General features: G+C 38.5%; 1 protein-coding gene across 2 annotated transcripts in view; it reads right to left on the bottom strand.

Annotated features, from left to right (window-relative positions):
• The window catches only part of LOC114618480 (ATP-binding cassette sub-family A member 3-like), a 187,718-nt gene that overhangs the window by 123,331 nt on the left and 40,449 nt on the right, over positions 1-23,938 (bottom strand). Inside the window, exons 5-10 of one of the 2 annotated variants that reach the window (XM_028764248.1) lie at positions 22,128-22,387; positions 19,914-20,024; positions 19,076-19,193; positions 12,946-13,119; positions 5,752-5,933; positions 2,397-2,531 (exon numbers count right to left, since the gene is read on the bottom strand). In XM_028764248.1, coding sequence (XP_028620081.1) covers positions 2,397-2,531; positions 5,752-5,933; positions 12,946-13,119; positions 19,076-19,193; positions 19,914-20,024; positions 22,128-22,387 — 980 coding nt within the window. Of the gene's footprint in view, positions 1-2,396; positions 2,532-5,751; positions 5,934-12,945; positions 13,120-19,075; positions 19,194-19,907; positions 20,025-22,127; positions 22,388-23,938 lie in introns of both variants that reach the window. The other variant, XM_028764249.1, reaches the window with a different exon arrangement.

Raw genomic sequence — 23,938 nt, 5'->3', positions numbered from 1 at the left:
TGGAAGAGCGTCGGCGTGGGTAAGACTTGGTCTTATGAGATTCGGGGTAAAGCCTTGGGCTTTATGAGATTCAGGGTAAGACTTTGGTCTTACGAGATATTTAGGGTTGCTGTTTAATAAAATCTTTCTTGTCTACGTTACTAAAGTTTACTTACTAAGCTACTGTAGCTGACTTGCTATCTGTTTGTTCCTCTGAGGCCAGAAACTGCAGTTTCTGGGTACACTTAGCATCTCATCCCAAGGACATCAGAGGATTAGGCAATGCCTTAGTACTCTCTCTGCAGGCACTGCCAGACTCTAACTTAGGTCTGTTGGTTTGAGGTCGCAGGAAGAAAAGACACTTAAAGAAGTTATTGTAGTTTATTACTAAGTGTAAAAAGTTTCCTATGAAAGCTATCCAAGAGACAAAGTGAAAAGGTCCTAAGTGGGGAAAGGGAAAAAATTCTAAAAAAGGAAAAATTCTAAGTGGAGAGATTCTAAGCAGGGAAGAAAGAAGAGGTGAGAGAGGGGAGAGAGAGAGAAAGAGACAGAGAGAGAGAGAGAGAGAGAGAGAGAGAGAGAGAGAGAGCCATAAAGAGTGGGAGAGAGAAAGTGAGCTGCTAACGAATGTCCCTTTGTCTTATACATCATTCAGAGTACCTGATCACATGTTACAAAGTTCATCACAAGTTCACACCTAAATTCAAATCATAAATTGAAACAGAAGTTTACAACAGATAAAGTTTGTATGCATATCCATTAGGAGTAAGTATCTGGCTAAACATACACCACCTGTCTAGCTCCACAGGTTCTCTGAAGGTTTAAAACTATAACTAAGAAATCAGTGAAGTTTTGTATAGGTAAACCCAGGCAATATTTTCTCTTCTGTCCTAGCACCTATAATAAATCATGAGTTCCCTTTGAATGACCTTTGGTTAATTGTTTTACAACCACCTTGGAATGTGCTCTGAGCAGGAGAGAGTTGGTTACTATCTAAGGGCAAAATAACTGATGACACTCGGGAGACTGGCAGAGTTTTCATTGCAATTTTGACTATCAGAAAGGGACTCAATAGCAGTCCCACTATAAAAGAGCTTAATAATCATTGATATAATTTTAGGAATTCTTATAGGATCATCATTAAGACTTAAGAAGTCATCTATCTGTCTATATAGCATTACTACAAGACAGTACATCTTCGTGGGTCTGCAGAGATCTGCTCCAAAGGGATGTGCTATTGCTTAGTGATTGTTACATATGTTTAATAATAATAATAATTAATAATAATAGGAAAAGCATATTAATAGCAGGATCTTTCCTAAAATACATCCGCCACAGCCTTGCTGAATGGGGCACACTTGTCGCAGATTATATAATAATCTGAGGCAAGCATTTCAGGATGATCAACTGTTAATTATTAGTTTGTCCCATTATGGCTCCTGACAAATACTTGCATGTAATTAAAATGGTATAAAAGAAAAAGGAGGAGGAGGGATAGGATAGGGAGTTTGTGGGGAGTGGATGGGGAAAGGGGATGATATCTGAAATGTAAATAAATAGAATATCCAATAAAAAAGTATAATTAAAAAAATCTAAAACCACCACATTAGGGGAGAATAGTGGTTATTGAGTACTTACAGAAATAGAGATATATTGGTTAAAGGACTCCAACTCTTAATTACAAAAGAAATCTTTGGGCCTAAGTACAACATGTAATGTTAGTTAATAATAAAGCATTTTTATCTGTAATTTGATGAGAGCAGATTTTTAAATTTTCTCACTAAGATGAACTATTAAAACCAATGGATGGTAATGTATGTTAAATATTCAGGATGGTAAACCCTTTACACAGTACTCATATATTCAAATTCTACTGTATACATAAAATATATAAAATTTTTATGTGCTAATTTAAAACCTTATATTAAATATTAATATTCTGCCAGGAGGAACAGAGAAACCCTGTCTTCAAAAATCAAAACACACACACAGAAAAAAAAAAAAAGAAAAAAAAGAAAAAGAAAGAAAACATTCTTAGATGAAGATGAAATAAAGACTATTTGAGATTTTAAAAAAGCAGAAGTTAACTAACAGAGGGCTGCCAGCAATATTACACCCCTCATCACATCTAAATTAAGCATTACATCAAGTTTATTTATTAATATAAATTTTAAAAAATTATCACTAGTTGCTATACTATTATAGAAGAACGAAGGTAATACATAAAGATGGAGTGAATAACACAGCATTTGTAAAAATATGTCACCTCCAACCAAGCTCTGGTTCTCAGGGGACAACTATACTAATTATGATGCAAATAAACCATGAAAGGTTCCCCCTTTTTTTTGGATTAGCCAATTATGAACAATCTCGATGCTTTTTGGTTAGGGGTCCTGCGGGAATATTTGAAACAGTACCTTGTGCAAATGCTTGATCTGGATTCCTGCCTCCATGTTGGTAGGTTCAGCCTCATAACAGTTATGCACTACGGGGAAGCACTTTGTCTCATCTGTAGTCTTTCTAATTTTTGATTTGCCAAACCAATATGAGCGCTACAGAACAAGATAGGAGATCGTTAACCAAAATAAGTATAAATACCTTTTGTCTTAATTTGCTGTTTCTAAAAATTTAAATCATGCGAAACAAATAAGAGTTTGTTGTTAATCTTTTACTCAGTGCTTGGATTAGGATAAAGAGCTCATTATACTATGTTCTTTTTATTAATGAATAAATAAAAAATAATAACAACTTTTTATGAAAGAGAGAAAAAGAACATAAAGTTGGGTTTTCTGTAGGGAGATGTGGAGGGTCTGGGAAATGTGGACAAGGAAAACATGATTAAAACATACAGAATAAAAAAATAAGTTAAAAAAAGGACTGGACTCTGAATAGATCTATCATAAAGGGAATCATAGATCAATATCATGCCTACAAAAACTAGACTAGATGGTTTCAGTAGAGAATTTTCTCAAACATTTAAACAAAAATTAACAGTTTTTATTCAACTCTTGAAAAAAACATAAGGGAATACCTCCTAATTCATTGTGAGATTGGCATCACCCTAACATACAAATCAGACAAATTACACATCTTATAATATAGATGCAAAACTCTTTAATGCCAGCAAGCTGAATTCACTAGATTATTAAAATGATTATATACCATTCCAAAGTGAAATGCATTGCAGGAATGGTTCCAAATACTATAATCAATCACTGTAGTATCACACTAATCATAGGCTCATTTCAATTCATGCATGATAAAAATCTTAGAAATCTAGAAACATAAAAGTGTTTTCATGAAAAAAGAAAAACTACCTAAACTTATAGCTAACAATACTCAATGATGAAAGATTGAAAACTTTGTGTTTTAAACCATGAGCAAGCCTGCAAGGTCAGCCTGAAAGAGGGGACACACTGGAGGCAGGTTGGAGGCACTGCCATGACCTGTGCAAACGAGGGAGAGGTTGCCTTCCAGAAGAACATAAAGAGGCAGTATGACTCAGGTAAGGGAAAGCACTGAGATGACGGGTTTCTGCTGCTGGCTATAAGCAGTGGGACTCCAGATCATGCAGCAGAAGCAGAAAAAGGCAACCGAGAGGCAGGAACCCAAGCAGCTTTGTAGCTTCATGTCTACTGCACTTGTGTGCCTAAGCCAGTCCCACAGTGGTTGAGTTTCTCCCTGTAGCACTTTGTTTTTTGTTTTCTTTTCAGGAGGAATTGCATGGACAAAGGGCAGACATGGAGGGATGGGAATGAGTGGGATTGGGGAACATGATCTGAAATTCACAAAGAATCAATAAAAAAGAGGGAATACAATGAAGAGTAAAGGACAATTTGCAGAATGGAAGAGAATATTTACAAACCATATCAAAGAAGGGTTTAGCACATTAGATACATAGGAAAGCAAATAACAATTACTGAATGGGCATAAGACTTGCATATATGTTTCTATAAACAAGGCATTTAAAGGCCAATAAGCACATAAATGTCATACCTATGATTTGTTATCAGGAAATTCAATTAAATGTCACATAAAACCTATGAGGGGAACTACCATAAAAGGAATGTATGAGTGAGGGAATGGGAGCTTTGTACTTTACTAGGAGGGCTGACAAAAATGGGATGATCTGTTAGTTTCCAAAATCTTAAACCCAGACGTGCCACTAGAACTAACAATTTTATTCCTAGCTATATACTCAAAATAGTTAAAAAGTCCCATCCTCAACATAATACAATAAATATGTCCTCCAGTGAGATATGCAATATTATGCAGCCTATAAGAGGATGAATAGAGATGACTTTTAAAACCGTAAGTGCTATGACTATAGCTCAAAGATGTAGTCCCTTAGATTAGAGGGTTGAGAACCAAAGGGAACTCACACAAGATCAATGTGTGGTGCTTTATTAGATTCTAAAAGAGAGAGAACTAAATAATTTCTGTATCTAAACTTCAGCACTTGGTCCCTTTCATGAATAAATCTGAAAAACTACTTATAGAAGCATCTACTAATAGGTAATTATTATGACTGCATTTTTATACCCTTTGAGTGAATAAATTCATAGAAAAAGCAAGCAAATTAGAGGTGCTTGAAATAAAAAAAAAGACAAACAAACAAGGGTATGATTTCCTTTTAGATCACAGTTTTAGTTCTCTAGGATGAAAACCTGTGAGCTGTGGGGTCAAGTCTGTGACTGTACACTGTGAATATTCTAAGTATTAGTGACTTCATTTTAAAATTGCTAATTTTATGTCATATGTATTTTACTAAAAAAGTGAAGATTTCTGTGAACTAGGAAACAGCTTGGCTTGGTTTACTCTTCCTGTAGAACAAAGCTATAATATATTTTCAGGTCTAATACTCTGTAGCCAAATTATCTACAGTTTTAATCTCCAGTATTAAAAAAAAAAACACAGTAGTTTTTCAAGGTAGAAGGACTGAACCGAATTTTAGAGACTGAGCCTGGAGCCCTGGCTTATCACACTTGGCCATGGTGTCTCCACTGTGACCACACAATCACTATAAGGAAATCTGAGGGATAAGAAGCAGGCACTTTTCTACTTCATACAAATAACTGGTTAGCCCCCAAAAGGGACCAAGTGTTGAAGCTTAGATACAGGAGTTATTTAGTTCTATCTTTGCTAGAATCTATTAAAATACCTCGTTTTAATCTGGTGTGAGTTCCCTTTGGTTCTCAACTCTCTAATCTAAGGGACTAATTATATTGTCAGGCTCCAGAGGGGTCATAGCACTTACAATTTTAGAAGTTTCAGTGTCCTAGTCATACATATTATGCAACTATATACACAACAGAATTTATGGCACATCAAGAAATGCATAGTGAGCCGGGCAGTGGTGGTGCACACCTTTAATCCCAGCACTTGGGAGGCAGAGCCAGGCGGATTTCTGAGTCAGAGGCTAGCCTGGTCTACAGAGTGAGTTCCAGGACAGCCAGGGCTACACAGGGAAACCCTGTCTCAAACAAACAAACAAACAAACAAAACAAACAAACAAAGAAATGCATAGTGACTCAGTATTCTGGTATATAGATTAGGATGATCTATATTTGGCTTTTAAATTTGATTACATTTATGAAGTAAGTTTACAAAGTCTATGAGCATTTGGAATAACAGCAACATTAAAACCCACCATAATGGGAGGTGGGAGGATCAAAAAGAGTTGAAGGAGAGGAAACCATCTATAATCAGAAAATATTGTATGAAAAAAATCTATTTTCAGTAAAAGAAAAATAGAAACAAAGAAAAACTCACCATAAGGAAAAAGTACCATGGTTGAGCCACACCACACTGTCCTGGAAAGACAGCTTCTACATACCAGGTAACCAGGCTGTATAAGAAAGCATCAAACAAAAGCATTCCAAGCATATAGCCAAAGTTGAGGTTATCCTCAAGATTGGCTGGTGTCCAAAGGTTGTGCCATTTAACACCAATCTCTGAAATAAAAGGGAGACATTGGGCATGGGTGAAATTTCTGCAACTTAGTACTCTATACTGTGAGTTACCTCTCAGCTGTAGCCCTTAGCAATTAGATTACTACAGAACAAGGTGGTTACATTTCTCCTTTTTTCCTTCAAAACCTTTAAAAACAATTGGGAATGATTTAAATAGAATGAATAACTGAAACAAACAAAGAACAGTCCAAGAACAAGGAAGGAGCAGACTTATTAGAAGCTGGGTTCTTTCCCCTACAGAGTTTCTTTCCTCCCAGAGAAACAAGCACAAGAATGCCCAAATGTGGAAAATACATTCTCCAGTGCTGAAGTTTACAGACTACCAAACAGAAGAAACCAAGGAGTTCTGCTGAGTGATGCGTAGATGGGACTTCAAAAAGAAAGTCAGCAAAGGAGGAAAAGAAACGCTTTTCCTCTCCTGTGTCCGTAAGAGGGGAAGGACAAGGGTTTGCAGAGCATGCCCCAAGAATCACAACTTAAAAAAGACATTTCAGGACGCTTGTCTGTTCTTCACCTTTGCCTTTTTCCCCTCAACAACAGCCATGAACACTAGATATTTTTAAAACAAGGTTAATAATATGAAAAAATATCCTGTGGAAACAAAAATGATTATCAAAATTTAATCTATTTTGAAAGGTAATAAACAATAAATTACAAGTCACAGAAAAATAGGAATCAAAATATACACCACAGGAAATTTTCTGTAAGCTCCAGTCCTCCTGCTTCAAACAAAATAAGAATTCCTGAAATATAAAGTTTATAACAGAGAAAAGAGACAATAACTAATGTAAAATTAATAAGCCTGATGAAAATAAATAGGAAACTAAATGGTTGTGCTCTTCCACAATAAACCAATGGAAATAAGGACCTAGATGAGGTAACATGGATTGCTAATGTTAATGTTACATTTATATTTGTAGCTACAAATAAATAACATGCACAGTCATCTGATTGGCTACTTATTGGAAAGTACTTTTATTGGATATTTTATTTATTTACATTTCAAATATTATCCCCTTTCTCGGTTTCCCCCACATCAAACCCCCCTATAACATTGCCCCTTCCCCTGCTTCTGTGAGCATGGTATCCCACCCACCCTTCACCCCCCCTCCTGGAATTCCCCTATACTGGGACATCGAGCCTTCACAGGTCCAAGGGCCTCTCATCCCATTAATGTCCAACAAGGCCATCATCTGTTACATATGCAGATGGCGCCATGGGTCCCTCCATGTGTACTCTTTGGTTGGTGGTTTAGTCCCTAGGAGCTCTGGGGTATCTGGCTATTTGATACTGTTGTTCATCCTATGAGGTTGCAAACCCCTTCAGCTCCTTCAGTCCTTTCTCTAACTCCTCCGCTGGAGACTTTGTGCTGAGTCCAATGGTTGTCTTCAAGCATCTGCCTCTGTATATATTAGGCTCTGGCAGAGCCTCTCAGGAGACAGCTATATCAAGCTCCTGTCAGCAAGCACTTCTTGGTATCCACAACAGTGTCTGGGTTTAGTGACTGTATATGGGATGGATCCCCAGGTGGGGCAGTCTCTGGATGGCTTTTCCTTCAGTCTCTGCTCCATACTCTGTATTTCCTCCCAAGAGTAATTTGTCCCCCCTTCTAAGAAGGATGGAAGCATTGATCCACACTTTGGTCTTTCTCCTTCTTGAGCTTCACTCCACTTATCAGTGAGTGCATACCATGTGTGTTCTTTTGTGACTGGCTTACCTCACTCAGGATGATATTTTCTAGTTTCATCCATTTGCCTAAGAATTTCATGAACTCATTGGTTTAATAGCTGAGCAGTACTCCATTTTTAGTTTCCTGTAAGATTTTTTTTTTTTACAGTGACTCATCTGTTAAAGATTAATTGGCATTTTTTCAACTTGTGGTTTGTCCTTCTCAATCTTTTGAGTTACTCTCTGAAGCACAGTTTTTATTTTTATACATTGCCTTTATGTGTCTTAGCCCAGGCTGGCCAGAAATTCCCAAAGCCTTGAACATGGAGCAAGCATTTTCACCATTGCACTTTCCAGAAGGCACACGCCGCTGCTTTTGACTAGAGCAGTTTTCATATTGGAAAACAACAATGTGTTTTTCCTTTCAGTGTACCCTAAGAAACCATTCCTAACCCAAACTTACAGAAGCTTTTATCTTCACTGAAGAATTTTTAAGTTTTCCCTCTTACCTGTAGGCCTGTGCTTTCAAAATAATTTTACACAGCTTTATTCATGACCATCTTTAAAATTAGTTATTAAATAAAAATAATAGACCTTAGCATGGTTAAGCATATAGCTCCATATATATCATGTGGAGCACATTCACAGTGTAGTGCAGTGCAGTGCAGTGCAGTGCAGTGCAGTATGCCTGCACCACTGCATCCACCTCAGAAAATGCCCAGGGTGCCCATCTAATAACTCCCAGCCACTGCCAGGTCACCCCTCCCTGTCCTGTCCTTAGCATACTCTCTCCTCATGGTAATCACCATTCTCTTTCCGGTTTCTGAATTTGAGTACCTTAAGTGCCTGGTACTCGTGGACTCTGTGTGTGAGTGTGTCGTGCAGTGCTCGCGCCTAGGGATCACAGGCTGATGCTGCAGGATACCGGGGTCGGCGGCGGCTGGCGTCAGCTCCAAGCCGGGCCAGCGGGCCAGCGGGGGAACAGACTCAGGGGTCGGGGGCGTGGAAGGAGCCAGCCGAGCCGGCCCAGGGCCTTCAGCAGCCGACCGGGCGGGGCTCGCTCCACAGCAGCCTCTGGTCACCCGAAAACCGGAGCGGGACCTCCGTCCCAGCCCCCAAAAGCGAGAAAGTGTTGTCAGCTCTTTTAGTTTTCTCCTTCCGGGAGTCGCTCATGAGAGCCCACGGAAGAAAAGTGTTTCAGCCTTTCAGTTCAGCTCGCTCTTCCCGCTGAGGAGAGGGGAGAGTGTTGTCTTTTGAAGTGTGCGACTGGCGACTGGCGAGGGATCGAGAAAACGCTCCGACAGCAGGAGACCTTGCACCGAACAGCAGTAGTCGTTTAATTTGAGCTCTGGAATTATATATATACGGTTTCGGGGAAAGAACAGGTGGCCCCTATTGGTTTGGCTTTGGTGTTTGAGGATGCCTTATTTGCATGGAGGTGCTATCCTACGTGATAAGGGTCACGGGTCTCTTTGTGGGAAGCGGAAGCTAAGAGGGCCATCAGCGTGGGAAATCTGAAGCAACCTTCCATCCTGTGACCCTTTTCAGGCCGAGGTTTCCGAGGCTTCGAAGATTTCTACCAAGCTTTCTGGCTTTCTCATAGCCCACTGTCCCACATGAGTGTATGTGTGTGAGTGTAAGTGTGTGTGAAATACCATAAGGTTTGTATCAGGTATCAGAGTTTCCTTCCTTTGTAAGGACAAATAGTACTTTAGTGTATGTTGTATGTATGTTGTATGTATCTTGTTACCTACTCATCCAGCCGTGGGTACCTCAGTTGTTCCCACCCTGGAGCTCCTGACTATGCTGTGAACATGTATATACAAATATCCCTAGGATCCCCGCTTTCAGTCTTAGTGTACACGCAGCAGATTGTATGTCATAAGTTAATTGCTTTTACTAGTAGGCACTGCCGTAATTTCCATAGCAGCCACACTATTTTATGTTCTGCCAGCAGTGCACAGAGATTAGAACTGCCTGTGTCCTGTGAATCTTACTGCTTTTTAGTGGCCATTCTACTAGGCGTTAAGATCTACCAGTGCTTCTGCTTCCTAGTTCCCAACTACTGATGTCATGTGGTCTATATGCTTGGTGGCCTTCTTTATATATCGGTTGAAGAAATCTTTTTAGGTCCTTTGCCCATTAATAGTTGGGTTGTTTACTCTGGTTGAATTTTTGGTAGTCATAGCCACAAAAGCATTGACCCACCAAACCCAAGGGAGCTGACTATAGCTTGCCCTGGGAATTTTAGCTTTTTGCTCTTAGCTTTGCCCTTTGATGCATTTTGAGTTAATCTTTGTGTGTGATGTAAGGTCTGACTTTTTACTCCTCACATGTGGATATCTAGCTTTGAACGCTGCCTTTTGGTGGGAAAACATCCCACTATGCATGGTGGGGATATCTCTAAGCCCAGTCTCTCCTGTGGCTTCTGTCTGCCTTCATGCAATGCCACTGCTTTGATTACTAGAGAATTATAAGAAAAATTGGAAATCAGAAAGTGTTTGTTCTGAAATAAAAATCTGAAATCAGAAAGTGTTTGTTCTAAAAATAAAAACTTGAAATCACAAAAATAGAACAGCAAAATAGGACAATATTAACATATTAAGAATTACATGCACTACTATGTTCATAGCAGCCTTATTTATAATAGCCAGAAGTTGGAAGGAACTCAGATGTCCCTCAACAGAAGAATGGATACAGAAAATGTATGGAGTACTACACAATGGAGTATTAAAACCAATGACTTCATGAAATTCTTAGGCAAATGGATGGAACTGGAAAATATCATCCTGAATGAAGTAACCTAGTCACAAAAGAACACACATAGTATGTACTCACTGATGAGTGGATATTAGGCAAAAAGCTCATAACACTCATGATACAACTCACAGACCATATGTGAAGCTCAAGAAGAAGGAAGATCAAAGTGTGGATGCTTCAGTCCTGCTTAGAAGGGTGAACAAAATAATCATGGGAGGTAGAGAGAGAGAGTGACCTGGGAGGTAGAGAGGAGGATGAGGGACAGGGGAGAGGAAGGGAAAAGGGGGGACAGGATCAGATGTGGGAGGAGACTGTGAGAAGTACAGAGGGTCAGGAAATTGACTGGATGTATGTAGCAGTGGGGAATGGGGAACTGGGGGTAGTCACTAGAAAGTCCCAGATGCCAGGCAATGAAGAGGTTCCTAGGACCCAATGGGGATGACATTAGCTCAAATACCCAACAAAAGAGAGAGAGAATCTGATGAGACCATATGCAGAGGTTAGACATGGCCTCCAGTTGAGGGATAGGGCCACTTACCCACTACAAAATGTTTAACCCAGAATTGCCTCTGTCTAAAGGAAATGCAGGGACAACGAGTGGATCAGAGACTGAAGGAAAGGACAACCAGAGACCGCCCCACCTAGGGATCCATCCCATCTGCAGACACCAAACCCTGATACTATTGCAGATGCCAAGAAGTGCTTGCTGATAGAAGCCTGGTATAGCTGTCCCCTGAGAGGCTCTCTCAGAGCCTGACAAATACAGATGGGGATGCTCTCATCCAACCATCAGACTGAGCATGGGGATCCAATGAAGGAGTTAGGGGAAGAACTGAAGGAGCTGAAGGGGTTTGAAACCTTAAAGAAAGAACAACAATATCAACCAACTAGACCCCCCCCAGAGTTCCCAGGGACTAACCACCAACCAAAGAGTACACATGGAGGGACCTATGGATCCAGCTGCATATGTAGTAGAGGACTGCCTTATCTGGCATCAATGGGAGGGGAGCCCCTTGGTCCTGCAGAGGCTCGATGCCCTAGCATATGGGAATGCTAGGGCAGCGGTGAGGTGGGAATGGGTGGGTGGGTGGGGAGCAGAAGCAGGGGGAGGGAGATGTGATAGAGGGTTTTCAGAGGGGAAACTGGGAAGGAGGATAACATTTGAAATGTAAATAAATAAAATAATCAATAAAAAAAATTGGTGTGTGGTTGGTGTGTGACTCCTTACACTCCCTACACGACAGTGGCAGAGGCATGTGGATCTCTGTGGGTCTAAGATCAGCCTGGCTTACACAGTAAGTTTTAGGACATCCAGAAATAATAGTGATACCCTATGTCAGAAAACAAAACCAAACAAACACAACCAACCAACCAAACGAAACCAAACAACCCCTCCAAACCTGAAAACTAGTATCAAGTCATAAAATTCTTGTGATATTGGTATTAAAAGACTCTTTTTGTTTGTTTGTTTGTTTGTTTGTTTGTTTTTTGAGACATGGTTTCTCTGTATAGCCCTGGCTGTCCTGGAACTCACTCTAGACCAGGCTGGCCTCTAACTCAGAAATCCGCCTGCCTCTGCCTCCCAAGTGCTGGGATTAAAGGCATGCACCACCACTGCCTGGCCCCAGTATTAAAAGACTCTTAAAAAAGATCAGTATATTATAAGGAGAATCACCTATTTGATACGGTATTGTAATATAAATAAAATTTAAGCTATGTCAGTATTTTATGAGACAGAACTTCTATAGCTTAGACATTTTAAAAATAATTCAGAATCATACTATGTTGTCCAGGATAGTCTTAAACTCTTGGATTCAAGTTTCATCTCAACCTGCTAAGTAGATGGGATGTAGATATTGTCTCCTTGCTCAGGGTAAGTTGTCAGCACTTTTACAAGTAGGCATTTATTTTTCAGATTAATATGCTCATGTGAGCACACCTACAAACCATGAGCCACCTAAACCTGGACAAGAAATGGTTGATTATGGGCAAATACTAAACAATGTTACAAAAGAATAAAAGTATAGCTTTGCACGGGGAAAGTGTCATGATTTTAATTTTTTAAAGAATAAAAATAATAGAAGTTCTAAAATGATTTTATTTGACACTGTAAGTTCATAAAAAATATGGAACAATTTGAGCTTTTCCTTTTCTTTAAAATTTTTTTTTACTCATTCTTTGTTAATTTCATACACAAATACAGCACTTAGGATATATCCACTCCTTGTTCCCCATCCCCAACTTATTCGACTTCCTCCCCATCCCTCTCTTAACTTAAAAAAAAAAAAACTCTTGAATCCAACTAGTGTTATCTGTACATACATGTGTGTAGGGCCACATGGAAAATTAACCATGGGTACAGTGCTCAAGAAGCTAACTCCTCTCCCCACATCCCCACCCATTAACTGCCAATAGCTTACCAGCTAGGTGTGGAAGCTTTATATTTTTCATATTTTACATAACAACATACAATAAGCAAATTTGTGAGAAATATAACATTTTCTTACCTTCTCATCTCTTATTTACCCAGTTTTCTAAGAATTGAATCAGCAATACCAATACTCACCTTGTATTTCCAACTTGATTAAAATATTAATCCCCAGTGCCAAAGCAACATTTGCACTCAGACAGGCAGCTATCTTGGTAGTAAGGTCCAACATTCCATAGTATTCAGAGATGAAGTTATAGGGAAAGAAACTGGCAAAAAATAGGAGGTTTCCAGCAGAAGCAGCCAAACGAGCTTCAAATAAGAAATTACAATTTACTTTTTATGCTAAAACAGTTAACAAAGTTGAGTATACTTATATTATGTTCTCAAAAAGTTACTACGTTTCCAGTCTTATCTATGAAACTAGACACAATAACCGAACATGTAGATAATTACTAAATACTGGATGTTGTTAATCTCCTAAGCATGGGATTTTGTTATGCGAAACCTGGTCTTTTCTGAAGAGAAATGGAGAGAGAGTGGATCTTAGGAAAAGGGGAGGCACAGGGAAACTAGAAGGAGAGGAAGGAGGGGAAACTGTGGTCAAGATGTATTGTATGAAAAAAAATTAAAAATAAAGAAAAATAATTCTCATCAAAATATTAATAGGACATAAAATCAGTGTTAGTGAAGAAAGCAAAGCAAAACAAAACAAACACCAAAAAACTGCAGGGTACTACTTCCTAACATCACTGTCACTCAGGGAAGGCAGCAGCATACTGAATGGGGAAAATTTTTTGATCAGCTGCACATCCAATAGAGAACTAACATCCAAAATATATGAAAAACTAAAAAACTAGGTATCAAGAAAACAAATAAAGTATAGATCTAAACAGAATTCTCAAAAGAGGAGGAACCTCAAATGGTCAAGAAACACTGAAAATTATGTTTCGCATACCTAACCTTTAGGGAAATGCAAAATAAAACTATTTTGAGATTACATCTTAAACCTGTCAAAATGGCTAAGATCAATAAAACAAGTGACAACTCATGCTAGTGAGGATACAGAGTAAGGGGAATACTCATCCACTGCTGGCGGGAGTATAAACATGTGGAGGTATAAACATGGTGGAAATCAGGTGGTAACAGATCTACCTCAAGATCCAGCGGTTCCACTCTTAGGTATATACCCAAAGGATCTTCTTCCTACCACTAGGGCACTTGCTCAACCACATTCATTGCTTTTCTGAATAACCAGAAATCAGAAACAACACAGATGTCCCTCAACACATGGGTGGATAAAGGAAATCTGCTATTTTTACAAAAGTGGAATATTACTCTTAGCAACAGCAACAAAAAGAAAGAAAAAGAGAAAGGAAGAAAGGAAGGAAAGATGGAAGGAAGGAAGAAAGAAAAGAAGAAAGAAAGAAATTCGCAGGTAAATGGATGGAACTAGAAAACACTATCCTAAGTGAAGAAACTTACACCCAGAAACGCGAAATTGGTATATATTTGCATATATGTGGATATTATTAGCTAAAAAGTTATTAATACACAGACTAAAATCCATAGATACCAAACAGGCTAGACATAGAGTAATGGAGTAAGGAATACAGATAGATCTCACTAAGAAAGGGAAATAAAATAGACAATTATATATGGGGCTGGGGGATTGGAATGGAAGATCAAGTGAAGAGGAAATAGGAATGAAGAGGGAGATAAAGGAGGGAATATGAGGAAAGACAGCCAAAAGTAAGGGGCATTTGAGGGGTAGTATAAAAACCTTATTCAGTGGAAGCTTTCTAAAGTACATACATATATGAAGGTTATAGTCCCTGAGCAGCACACCACAAAATCCACTGCACCACAAAAGCTGCCAAAGTGGCAGCAGGCCCCTCTTTCCCACCCCAGCCTACTTCCACAGCAAAATGCCCTACAGGAGCTGTCCAAAATGGCAGCTCATGTCAAAAGTGTGGCAGCACGACATGTCAGCCTGCAGCCTTCACAGGAGCTGTAAGAACTGTTTCCCCGGCCTCAGCAAGAGGAACCTCTTCAGGAGCTGTCTATGGTGGCCACATCTTTCTGGCCCCAGCCTACTGACAGCATGAGAAGCTGTCCGTGGTGGCTACAATTTCTTTCCTGCGTCAGTTTATAGCTTTCATGAACCATCACTGGAGAAGCTGTTCCACGGGAGCTGTCCACAGTGGTAGCACCTCCCCTCCATCCTTACCCCGACCCCCACCACCTACACCAGCAGCCCCACAGAAATGGCGCCTCAGCAAAATTGGGCTGCAGTGGGAAGGATTTCCTACCCTAACCAGTAGACCTGATACAGCGAAAAGGAGGTGAAAAAATGTCATCAATCCCCAAACAGGAAAACTCACCAATCCCAGTGTCCCCTCCAGCCCCAGCTCAGGACTTGAAATCCCACCAATACTCATTCTGGAAATCTCTGCCCGAGAAGCTCTGCACCCTCAGAAATTCTATATAAGCACTGCTCCTTTGTCCAGTTTCCTGCTGTCCCCTCCCAGGAGTAGAGGGAAGCCATCCCTGGATTTGCCTCTCCATATCTTGGACCCTCTGATACATCTCTTTCATGAGATTTCCTGGTGTGACTCTCTCATGGGAAGAAGGCAAGAAAAAAAAAAAGAAGTAATAAAGAGAAGTGAAGAGAAGGAGCAGAGGCTAAGGCTCCTGAGCTCCTCAGCTCAGCTACGGACAGCTAGCTCCCCTTGGAACTGCGATGCCTCAGCTGAGAAGGCTTCCTCTTAGAGCTATGTGGTTCCTGAGCTCCTGTGTCTCAGGATACCCTTCCCTTGGGACACTGTCCCACCTCAGAGCTGTGTGGTTCCCGAGCCCCCATTTTTCAAGATGCCCTTTCATAGAATACCTTCTCCCATCAGAGCTGTATGGTTCCTAGGCTTCCAAGTACCAGGATATCTCCCATCTGAGCAAAAACACTTACAAAGGTAATCTAAACCAAATCACAAAAGATAATGGGGAGACAGTCCCAGTTGGACATCTCTTGTCAATAAATGAAGTTTCTAGAACCACTAAATGAAGATTGTAAACCAAGACTGGGTTACATCTAATTAAGTTGTTGGTCAAAGGGGTTCAGCAAGAACTTTCAAACAATCTAGACTGTTGCCAAGACTATAACAGATAGCAAGGCTCATGGCTAAGACAACATCCACACAGCTTACTGAACAGGAAAAGTCAAGCTGGTGCCTATAGAGCCTTCAACCCTACATGCTTGTGTCTTTGCCACAGGAAAGTACTTTGCAGGCTACAAATGGAGAAACAAACACTAACCCAGCTACAATCTCTTAACTACAATGCTGTCCTGCCTGCAAGATATGCTAGTGGCAATTGTGTCACAAAGCTTATGAGGATATCCAATCAATATCTGATTTGATTCACTCTACCATATGAAACCCATATTCGACATTGGTTGACCAAGAATCCAAGACTAGATGGCACAGGGATCTAGGACAAATCCAAATACTACTCTTTTTTTTTTTAAAGTAGAAAAAAAATGACTCCTAATGACACTCTGCTATACTCAGAGATTAGTGCCTTCCTTGCTCAGCCATCATCAGAAAAGCTTCCTCCTGCAGCAGGTGGGAACAAATACATGTTGAGCCCCATTTCAGCCCTGGTTTGGGCCTTGTGGACAAACCTGAGCCTAGCTCGAGTCTCTGAGGCCTTGTGGGAGAGTCTAAGCCTGGCTAGTTTTGAGATCCGTCTCAGTCACTTCCATACGGGGGCGACTCAACAAGACCTTTTTGGCCCTGCCTCTGTCCTGCTGTTGCTGATGCAGAGCTTTGCCATTGTCCCTGTCAGTCACCCTATACCCTCCATCACCCTTCCCCACCCCCTACATCATCTCACCCCACCAAAACTCCTCCTCCTTATCCTCTGAGTGTATAAGTGAGAGGCTGATGCAATAAAGTTGAGTTCCTGCTTTGACAAGGCTCCGAACCCCGTGTGTTTCTTTTGGGCCATCGACACTCACCATCCCGCTCAACCCCAGAGAGACCCGGCAGGACCAGGACTGCTCGCCTGGACCGCTCGCCTGGACCTGGCGGCAAGGAGCCAACAAATACAGAGGCCAACAGACAGACATTTTGAATAGAATGAGAGACTTTTGAACACACAGCCCTAAATGAGATGTTTCCATCAAATACCTCATACCTCAGGACTCAGGAAACCCTGTACAAGAGGAGGTAGAAAGAGTGTAAGTGCCAGAGGGGATGGAAGACACCAAGAAAACAAGGCCCTTTAACTCAACATGTTCAACACATATAAACACATGGACTAAGGCAGCATGCACAGGGCCTGCATGGGTCTGCACTGTATGGGGTCCTAGAGCTGAAAGGAGAAGTGGACACAAGCCTTTATCCCTAACTCATAAGCAATCTTCAACTGAAAGCCACTTACAAACAAAAATTTAGTTTCCTACAAAAGAGTCTATGGGGGAAACAAAGTACTCGTAAGGGTAAGTGGCATGCCCAGCAGTAGATGGCCAATAGAAAGCAAACTCAAGGGCATCTTTGGAGGTTCCCTTTCTCATAACATCATGTCAGGGCTCTTTTTATCTTACCATTTTTTAAAATTTCATTTATATATACTTTTTCATCTGTTTTTTGTACCTTATATTTCTTCTGTATATATATTATGGCTTCCTGTTTAGTTTTTTTATGGGTTTCATGAGTGTGCAAATGATTGGGTCTCTGTTTCTTCTCCTGGGTTCTTTTCCTTCTGTTTTTTTGTCCTACTCCAATGTATTAGTTTAGGATTTATCTCATCATATTTTATCTTATTATTATCTCTTAGAAGCCTGTTTGCTTTCTAATGAGAGACAGAAAGGGTGTGGATCCAGATGGGAGGGGAGGTGGGAAGTAAATGGAGGAGTAGGGGGAGGGGAAGTCATAGTTAGGATGCAGTATGTGAGAAAAAAAGCCAATTAAAAACATAAACAGCAGTTGAGCACATAGGAAAGCTCAGGAAAGCAGTCAAGAATTTACTGGTCCAGAAACTAGCAAAAAGAAATACAGTTCTTTGGTTTCTTTGCTTGTTTGTTTTTCAGTTCACAATTCTAGACATTAACCTTCTGTCAGATGAACATCTGACAAACACCCTCCAACTCTGTATTTTTACTTTATGCTATGTCTTTTGCTGTGCAGGTACTTTTGGTTTCACAAAGTCCTATTTGTCAATTCTTCTTTTTTCCTGAGTGGTTAAGAGTCCTCTTTAGGAAATTATCACCTATGTCTGATCTTGAAAAGTTCCTCTGTTTCCTTCCTGCAAAAATTGCAAAGTTATACTGTTCTCCAGATAGCTCAATGTTATTTGTTTTATGCAGTTTTTCCTCTGGTCTGATACAGACAATTCATTCTTTTCTTCTTTTTATTTTGTTATTTTTTATTTTGTAAATTCTATTGCCCATCTCAATTTCATTTCTCTTGTCACCTTTATGTTTATTTTAGTGGATCCACTGCCCTTGTTTTTGTGTTTTCAAGTTCATAATTTATATTTGGTTCTTTCTCATAACTTTTAGTTCTCTGATGAAATTTCTTTTTCTATAGTTCTGTCCAGAGAACACTCAACTGCTTGGTAACATATTGAAAATGGCTGCTTAATCCTTTTCAGTAATCATATCTTCTTCATTTCAGTGTTGGTATCCAGAAAATAGAAGTTTTCGCTCTCGCTTTGATTTTTCCAATTTTTGGTATGATGGGATTAAAAAAATATATCCCAAACATGTTGGGCACAGTGATATTTCAGCAAGACTATATCTTATAATTTTGGTATTCAGATGATTAACATCTAAGGTAACTACTGATATAGTGAACTTAAGTCTGCCAATAAAGATACCATTTTGATTCCTCTGGTTTTAATACCTCTGTTTCTTTTACCTTTCTGAGAGTTGTTTAAGTATGTTTTTATAAATGTCTAATTGGGCCATTTTGGTATGATTTGATGACATCTATTATTCTTATGTTAGTTTTAACAAAGAACCAATTACTAGAGTCTTACCATATGGTAAGCACTTACTTTCAGAAGCAATTCAAATCAACTTTTACAGGAAGCACTGTTTGGTCCTAATGTCACAATTTTATATCTTTTTTATATGTACACTGTGGCACAGTCATTTTTAATGTTCCTAAACCTCTTGTCAAGTTGTGTCACGTATAATTTACCTTATATGTTAGGATGCAAGGGAGGGCTTCTAACTAGCTAGAAAGAACAGCAAATGCAGACTTACTTTTACTGAAGAACGTGCTAACCATAAAGGCAAAGCATATGGATGCGATGGCATAACATGTAAGAAATACAAAGATGAAGCTACAGTCACTGTAGCGCAAGATTGGCTCCTCTACAATCTACAATGAAACAATCATGACATCAGATAGGTACACTATAATTAGTGTCACATAAGCACAAGATAAGAGACAAAGGCATGGTTCCTACTGAAACACATCACCACACTCAGCTGGTGAGACTCAAAGACAGGAAGTTAAAGTATTGCTGAGAGACTCAGCAGCATCTCAGTTTTCTAGTAAGGTCAAAACCCAAAACCAATTGATTCTACTGTAAACCTGAAAACAGTAAGTCCATAGCATGATATCTCTCCTTTCACTGGACTATGTAGCAGACTCAACTCATTGAAACTCATCTACTTGTTAGAGTAGGTATTTGTCATATGTATTTATAAAACACCTGAAATACAGTTTGGATGACTGTGGAATTCGATTTTATTTTTAAGAAGACAGTTTAAATTTAAATAAAAACTATAGTATTGTCAAAAATGGTATATATTTCCATAAAAAAACTTAATGTCAGAATTGGGACATACAGTAACACAAAACACACTAGTTTTTAAAAACAATAAAAACAAAACATTATTTTAAAAATTGTTATATGGTAAAAGAATATTTTAAAGACTTGAGTTAAACATATCACTAAAAGAATTTTGTCTGCTTCTCCTTATATACATATACATATATTTAAAAAAAACTTCAGTAGGTAGTAAAAATTTAGTATTATATATGCAATTAATTATATATCTATTAGACAGCATGAAGCTAGACACTTGCCTGGACAAAGAGTAATATACATATTAAAAGAATAATGATGACATATAAAGGGAAGAACGTGAAGAAATAGCCAATCCAGATGATCCAATTTGTAAGCCCCATTATGAGTTGGTACTCCTGTAGGACAGTCAACACAAATCAAGCATTATTTATGTCTGGAAATTTACACTAGGTTTCACACACCACTTTTGAAGTTTTACTACAAAGTCTATAAAAACGGTTGTTATCTCCACTTTAAGAATGAGAAAAATCAAGACTTAGAAGTCTATCAAAATTATGCAGTAAGCAAGGTCCACACTTTTCTTAAAATATATGTTTTTCTGAGTTCAGAGATCTTTTTCAATACTACATCTGGGATTTACAAAACGAAAACCATTTTAAATTTATTTTATGAGTTTTCTCACACATATTTAGTGTTATTTATGTCCTTTATCCCCTTACCCTTTTGTAAATATACATATGTAAGAGTGTGTGTGTGTGTGCACATATGTTTATGCAATATTTATCTTTGTATTCTCTGAGTCTTGTACATCTGAGTTTTAATATATATTACTAATTTTGGAAACTTTTCCAAGTGTATTTATCTCTCAATTTTCAGGATCCAATTATATATGTTACACCATTTGATATTGTTCTATAATTTTTGGGTGCTTTCTTCTGGAACTGTACACTTCCCTCTGTTTCAGTTTGTGTAATTTTGTGCTCATTTTTTATTTATTTTCTCATTTTAATTTTCTACTGATAAACTTGTTAAAGGCATTCCTAAATACTGTTGAGATATATTATTTTGAAAATTTCATTTATGTGGATACATAAAACTGTTTTCATGGAAGTATATAAAATGTGCTTTGACCACTTCTGTATCTTTACCATAGTGCAACAAAATAACATTTTAGGTATATCTATATGTGAATGCCACGATTCCAGTGAATCTGAGAAATTAAGATTGCTATAAAGAGTTCTGGGGCAGGAGAGATGGCTCAGCAGGCAATGTCTGCTTGCCATGCCTGACAAGCGTAACAACCTGAATTTGACCCCTAAAACCTACATGATAGAGGGAACTGACTCTTGAAAGTTGTTTGCAGACTTCTATATATGCCATGGCACATGTGGGTGGTATATACACTAAATAAAAATGTGAAAAATACCCAAAAACACCCAGGAATTTTGGATAATTCTATATTTACAGAGCTTAGAATATTAACCACAATTAAATTACCTGTTAAATATTCCCAACATCTATGTATCTTTAACTTTCTTGAGAATATTGTATATGAGTATTGTATTTATATAATTTTTATCCCTTCTTTCCTCTCTAGCTCCTCCTGTATCCAATTACATTTCCTCTGAAATTCATGACTACTTTATTTTTGCCATATGAACACACGCACACAGAAATACACACACCGAGAAACACACACACACACACACACACACACACACCCTACTGAGTACATTCAGTTGCTGCTCAGATGTACAGGTATTTAGGGCACAGCACACAGGACTGCATCACCTATCAGGAGGCTTCTCCCTGGGTAAAAACCTGCCTCTTTCTGTCTCAGCAGCCATTTAACTGAATGAGACTCTTCATTTAGGTGTGGGAACTTTATGAAACTTCCCCTGTGTCCATCATCTGTTTCTTACCTAAGTCTAGTACTGATGATCAATTTGCTTCTTTGGATTGTTTTCCTGTTTGTTGCTTCTTCATTTGTTTAGCAACTTTTTGTTGTTGTTGAGAACTTGTACATTGTGGAAAGTAAATGGACTCTGATGTTAATGAACCACTAGGTAGTGGGACTTTGTTAATTTTTCCCTGAACTGGATTGTATTTGAAATTCATTGCTGCTGTATGTATAAAAGACTTCAAGTTCACTTAGTAATTTTTTATGTCCTCCTAGAAAATTAGTTTTCTTTTATGTTGCTTTCCTGTTTAAGTTTGTCTCTGAAGCCGTTCCAGTTTGGGAACTTGATATCATCAGGACCCATGCTTCTATACTAGGTCTCTTGCTGCTCTGCTGCAATGTAACCAATATCCAGCAATGCTGAATACATACATGGAGGTAACCTACTTTCCAAAAGATACCCACAGGCATGCTCTCTCTCTGTCTCTCTGTCTCCCTCTCTCTCTCTCTCTCTGTGTGTGTGTGTGTGTACACATACATAGGTATGTATGTACATACATACATATGCACATATTTTTTAAACAGAAAGTGATACTACCTTTAATCGTTTTTCCTTTTCAAACACAATGGATCGCATGATGGAAAGGACAATGGAAGAGAACATGAGTATGAACATTAACGGGATGAAAGGACTGGAGATCCAAAGTAGTTTATCCTGAGGATGACTTGGGTATGGAAACCTCTGTATCAGAGTTTCAATTTCATCAAACAGCTTTTTCCCAGCACTGCTTTCATGATACAGCATGATGCTCTTGTCCAAGGCATGCTGCACTGCCAGGAATCCTTCTTTGATATACCCTGTGTAAGAAAACTCATGGTCAAGTGAAACAGACTAAGGAGCAACTCAGACATATGAAGAAAGAAATGCAAGGAATCTTTAGCTCGCAACATACAGAACCTACCACATATTTGACATAAAAAGGTATTTCTTTGGGTAAATACGATTTTTATCTTTCTAAAATTAAAATATTAATAAAACTGGCAAGCTTGCTAAATTTTCTACTTACAAAATTTCTACTTAGAAGAACAATGACAATATACTTAAATATTGAGAAGATCATGACTTCATAAAGGAATGAAGTCCCAGAACCAGAAACAACAAAGAGGCAAAAAAAAAAATTAACAAAAAGATCTCTGTTCAATAAAGTACAGGATAGATAAAATCAGAAACTGGGGCCAGGGTGATAGAAAAGAAGTATATACTAATAAGTCTAAAGGCTAGAGTTCAGATGTCTATGACCCAAGATAAAGCTAGGCAGTCATGGTAGCTTTCCCATAATCCTAGCATGTAGGAGGTGGGTATAGGTATCCCTGGTAAGTAGTTTAGTTGAAATGGCAAGCTATGAGTTCATCAAGAGAGACTATCTCAATACATAAGGAGGAGAAAAATCAAGGAAGAGACCCAAATTCAACCTCGGGCCTCCTCAAAAACACATGTGTACCCACAGATGTGTGAAACTGGATGTAAACATACAGTCACACTATAGACATACATATGGCAAGAATAAGAAATTAGAAGTTGCAAACAACTATCCATAACTGGAATGATTACAGACCCTAGAGGAGAACCCATTACTGCCATATTCCTAAATCAATATAATTTCTAATATTCTAAATATCCTCATAACCACAAAAAGTATAGTTCTCACTCCTCATCAAAGAAGCTTACTTTGCAGCAGATGAAGATGATTACAGAGAGCCACAACAGATCAAAACAGAGAGTACTCCTAAGAACATAATGGGAAAACAGATGGAAAGATGGTAAAAGCCAGAGGACTAGAATACCTGGTGTGATGTAGTGACTTCTAGACATAACAGGAAACATACAACAATGCAGCTACATAAATATTAAGAACTGCAGCAAATCCATAAACCAAATACTGTGGCATTTAAAAAACATTGATTTTTTCCAATTAATAAACATGAAAGGCATCCCAATTTTTCTACTTTTTAAGTATTTCATAATTTTTATTGTAGAGGTCTTCATGTCTTAGTTAAATTTATTCTTAGGCATTTTTTTCTTGTAATGACTGTGAATTGAATTATTTCATGATTTGTTTCTCAGCAATTTTATTATTGATGTATAAAATGCTAATTTCTGTTTAATTTGAATCTTGCAAAAATCAGTCCATAGTTTTGTTAGAGTTTTGTTTGTCTCTTAATAAAACTGTATCATCTACAATTTGGGATAGTTTTAACTTCTGCTCTTGGTATTTTCATATCTTTATTTAATTGCCTTGTCTATTTGGGACTTAACAAGTGGAGTAAAGTGAATATATATATATATCTCCTTTACGATGTCTAAGTGTGATAAGTGTATACACAGTGTACATTAGTGTATATATAATT

The sequence above is a fragment of the Grammomys surdaster genome, unplaced genomic scaffold (genome assembly GCF_004785775.1).
Source record: "Grammomys surdaster isolate TR1022 unplaced genomic scaffold, NIH_TR_1.0 142, whole genome shotgun sequence".
In the NCBI taxonomy this organism is placed as follows: Eukaryota; Metazoa; Chordata; class Mammalia; order Rodentia; family Muridae; genus Grammomys; species Grammomys surdaster.
Note: the sequence above shows the minus strand (reverse complement) of the source record. Positions and strands in the feature narration are given on the sequence as shown.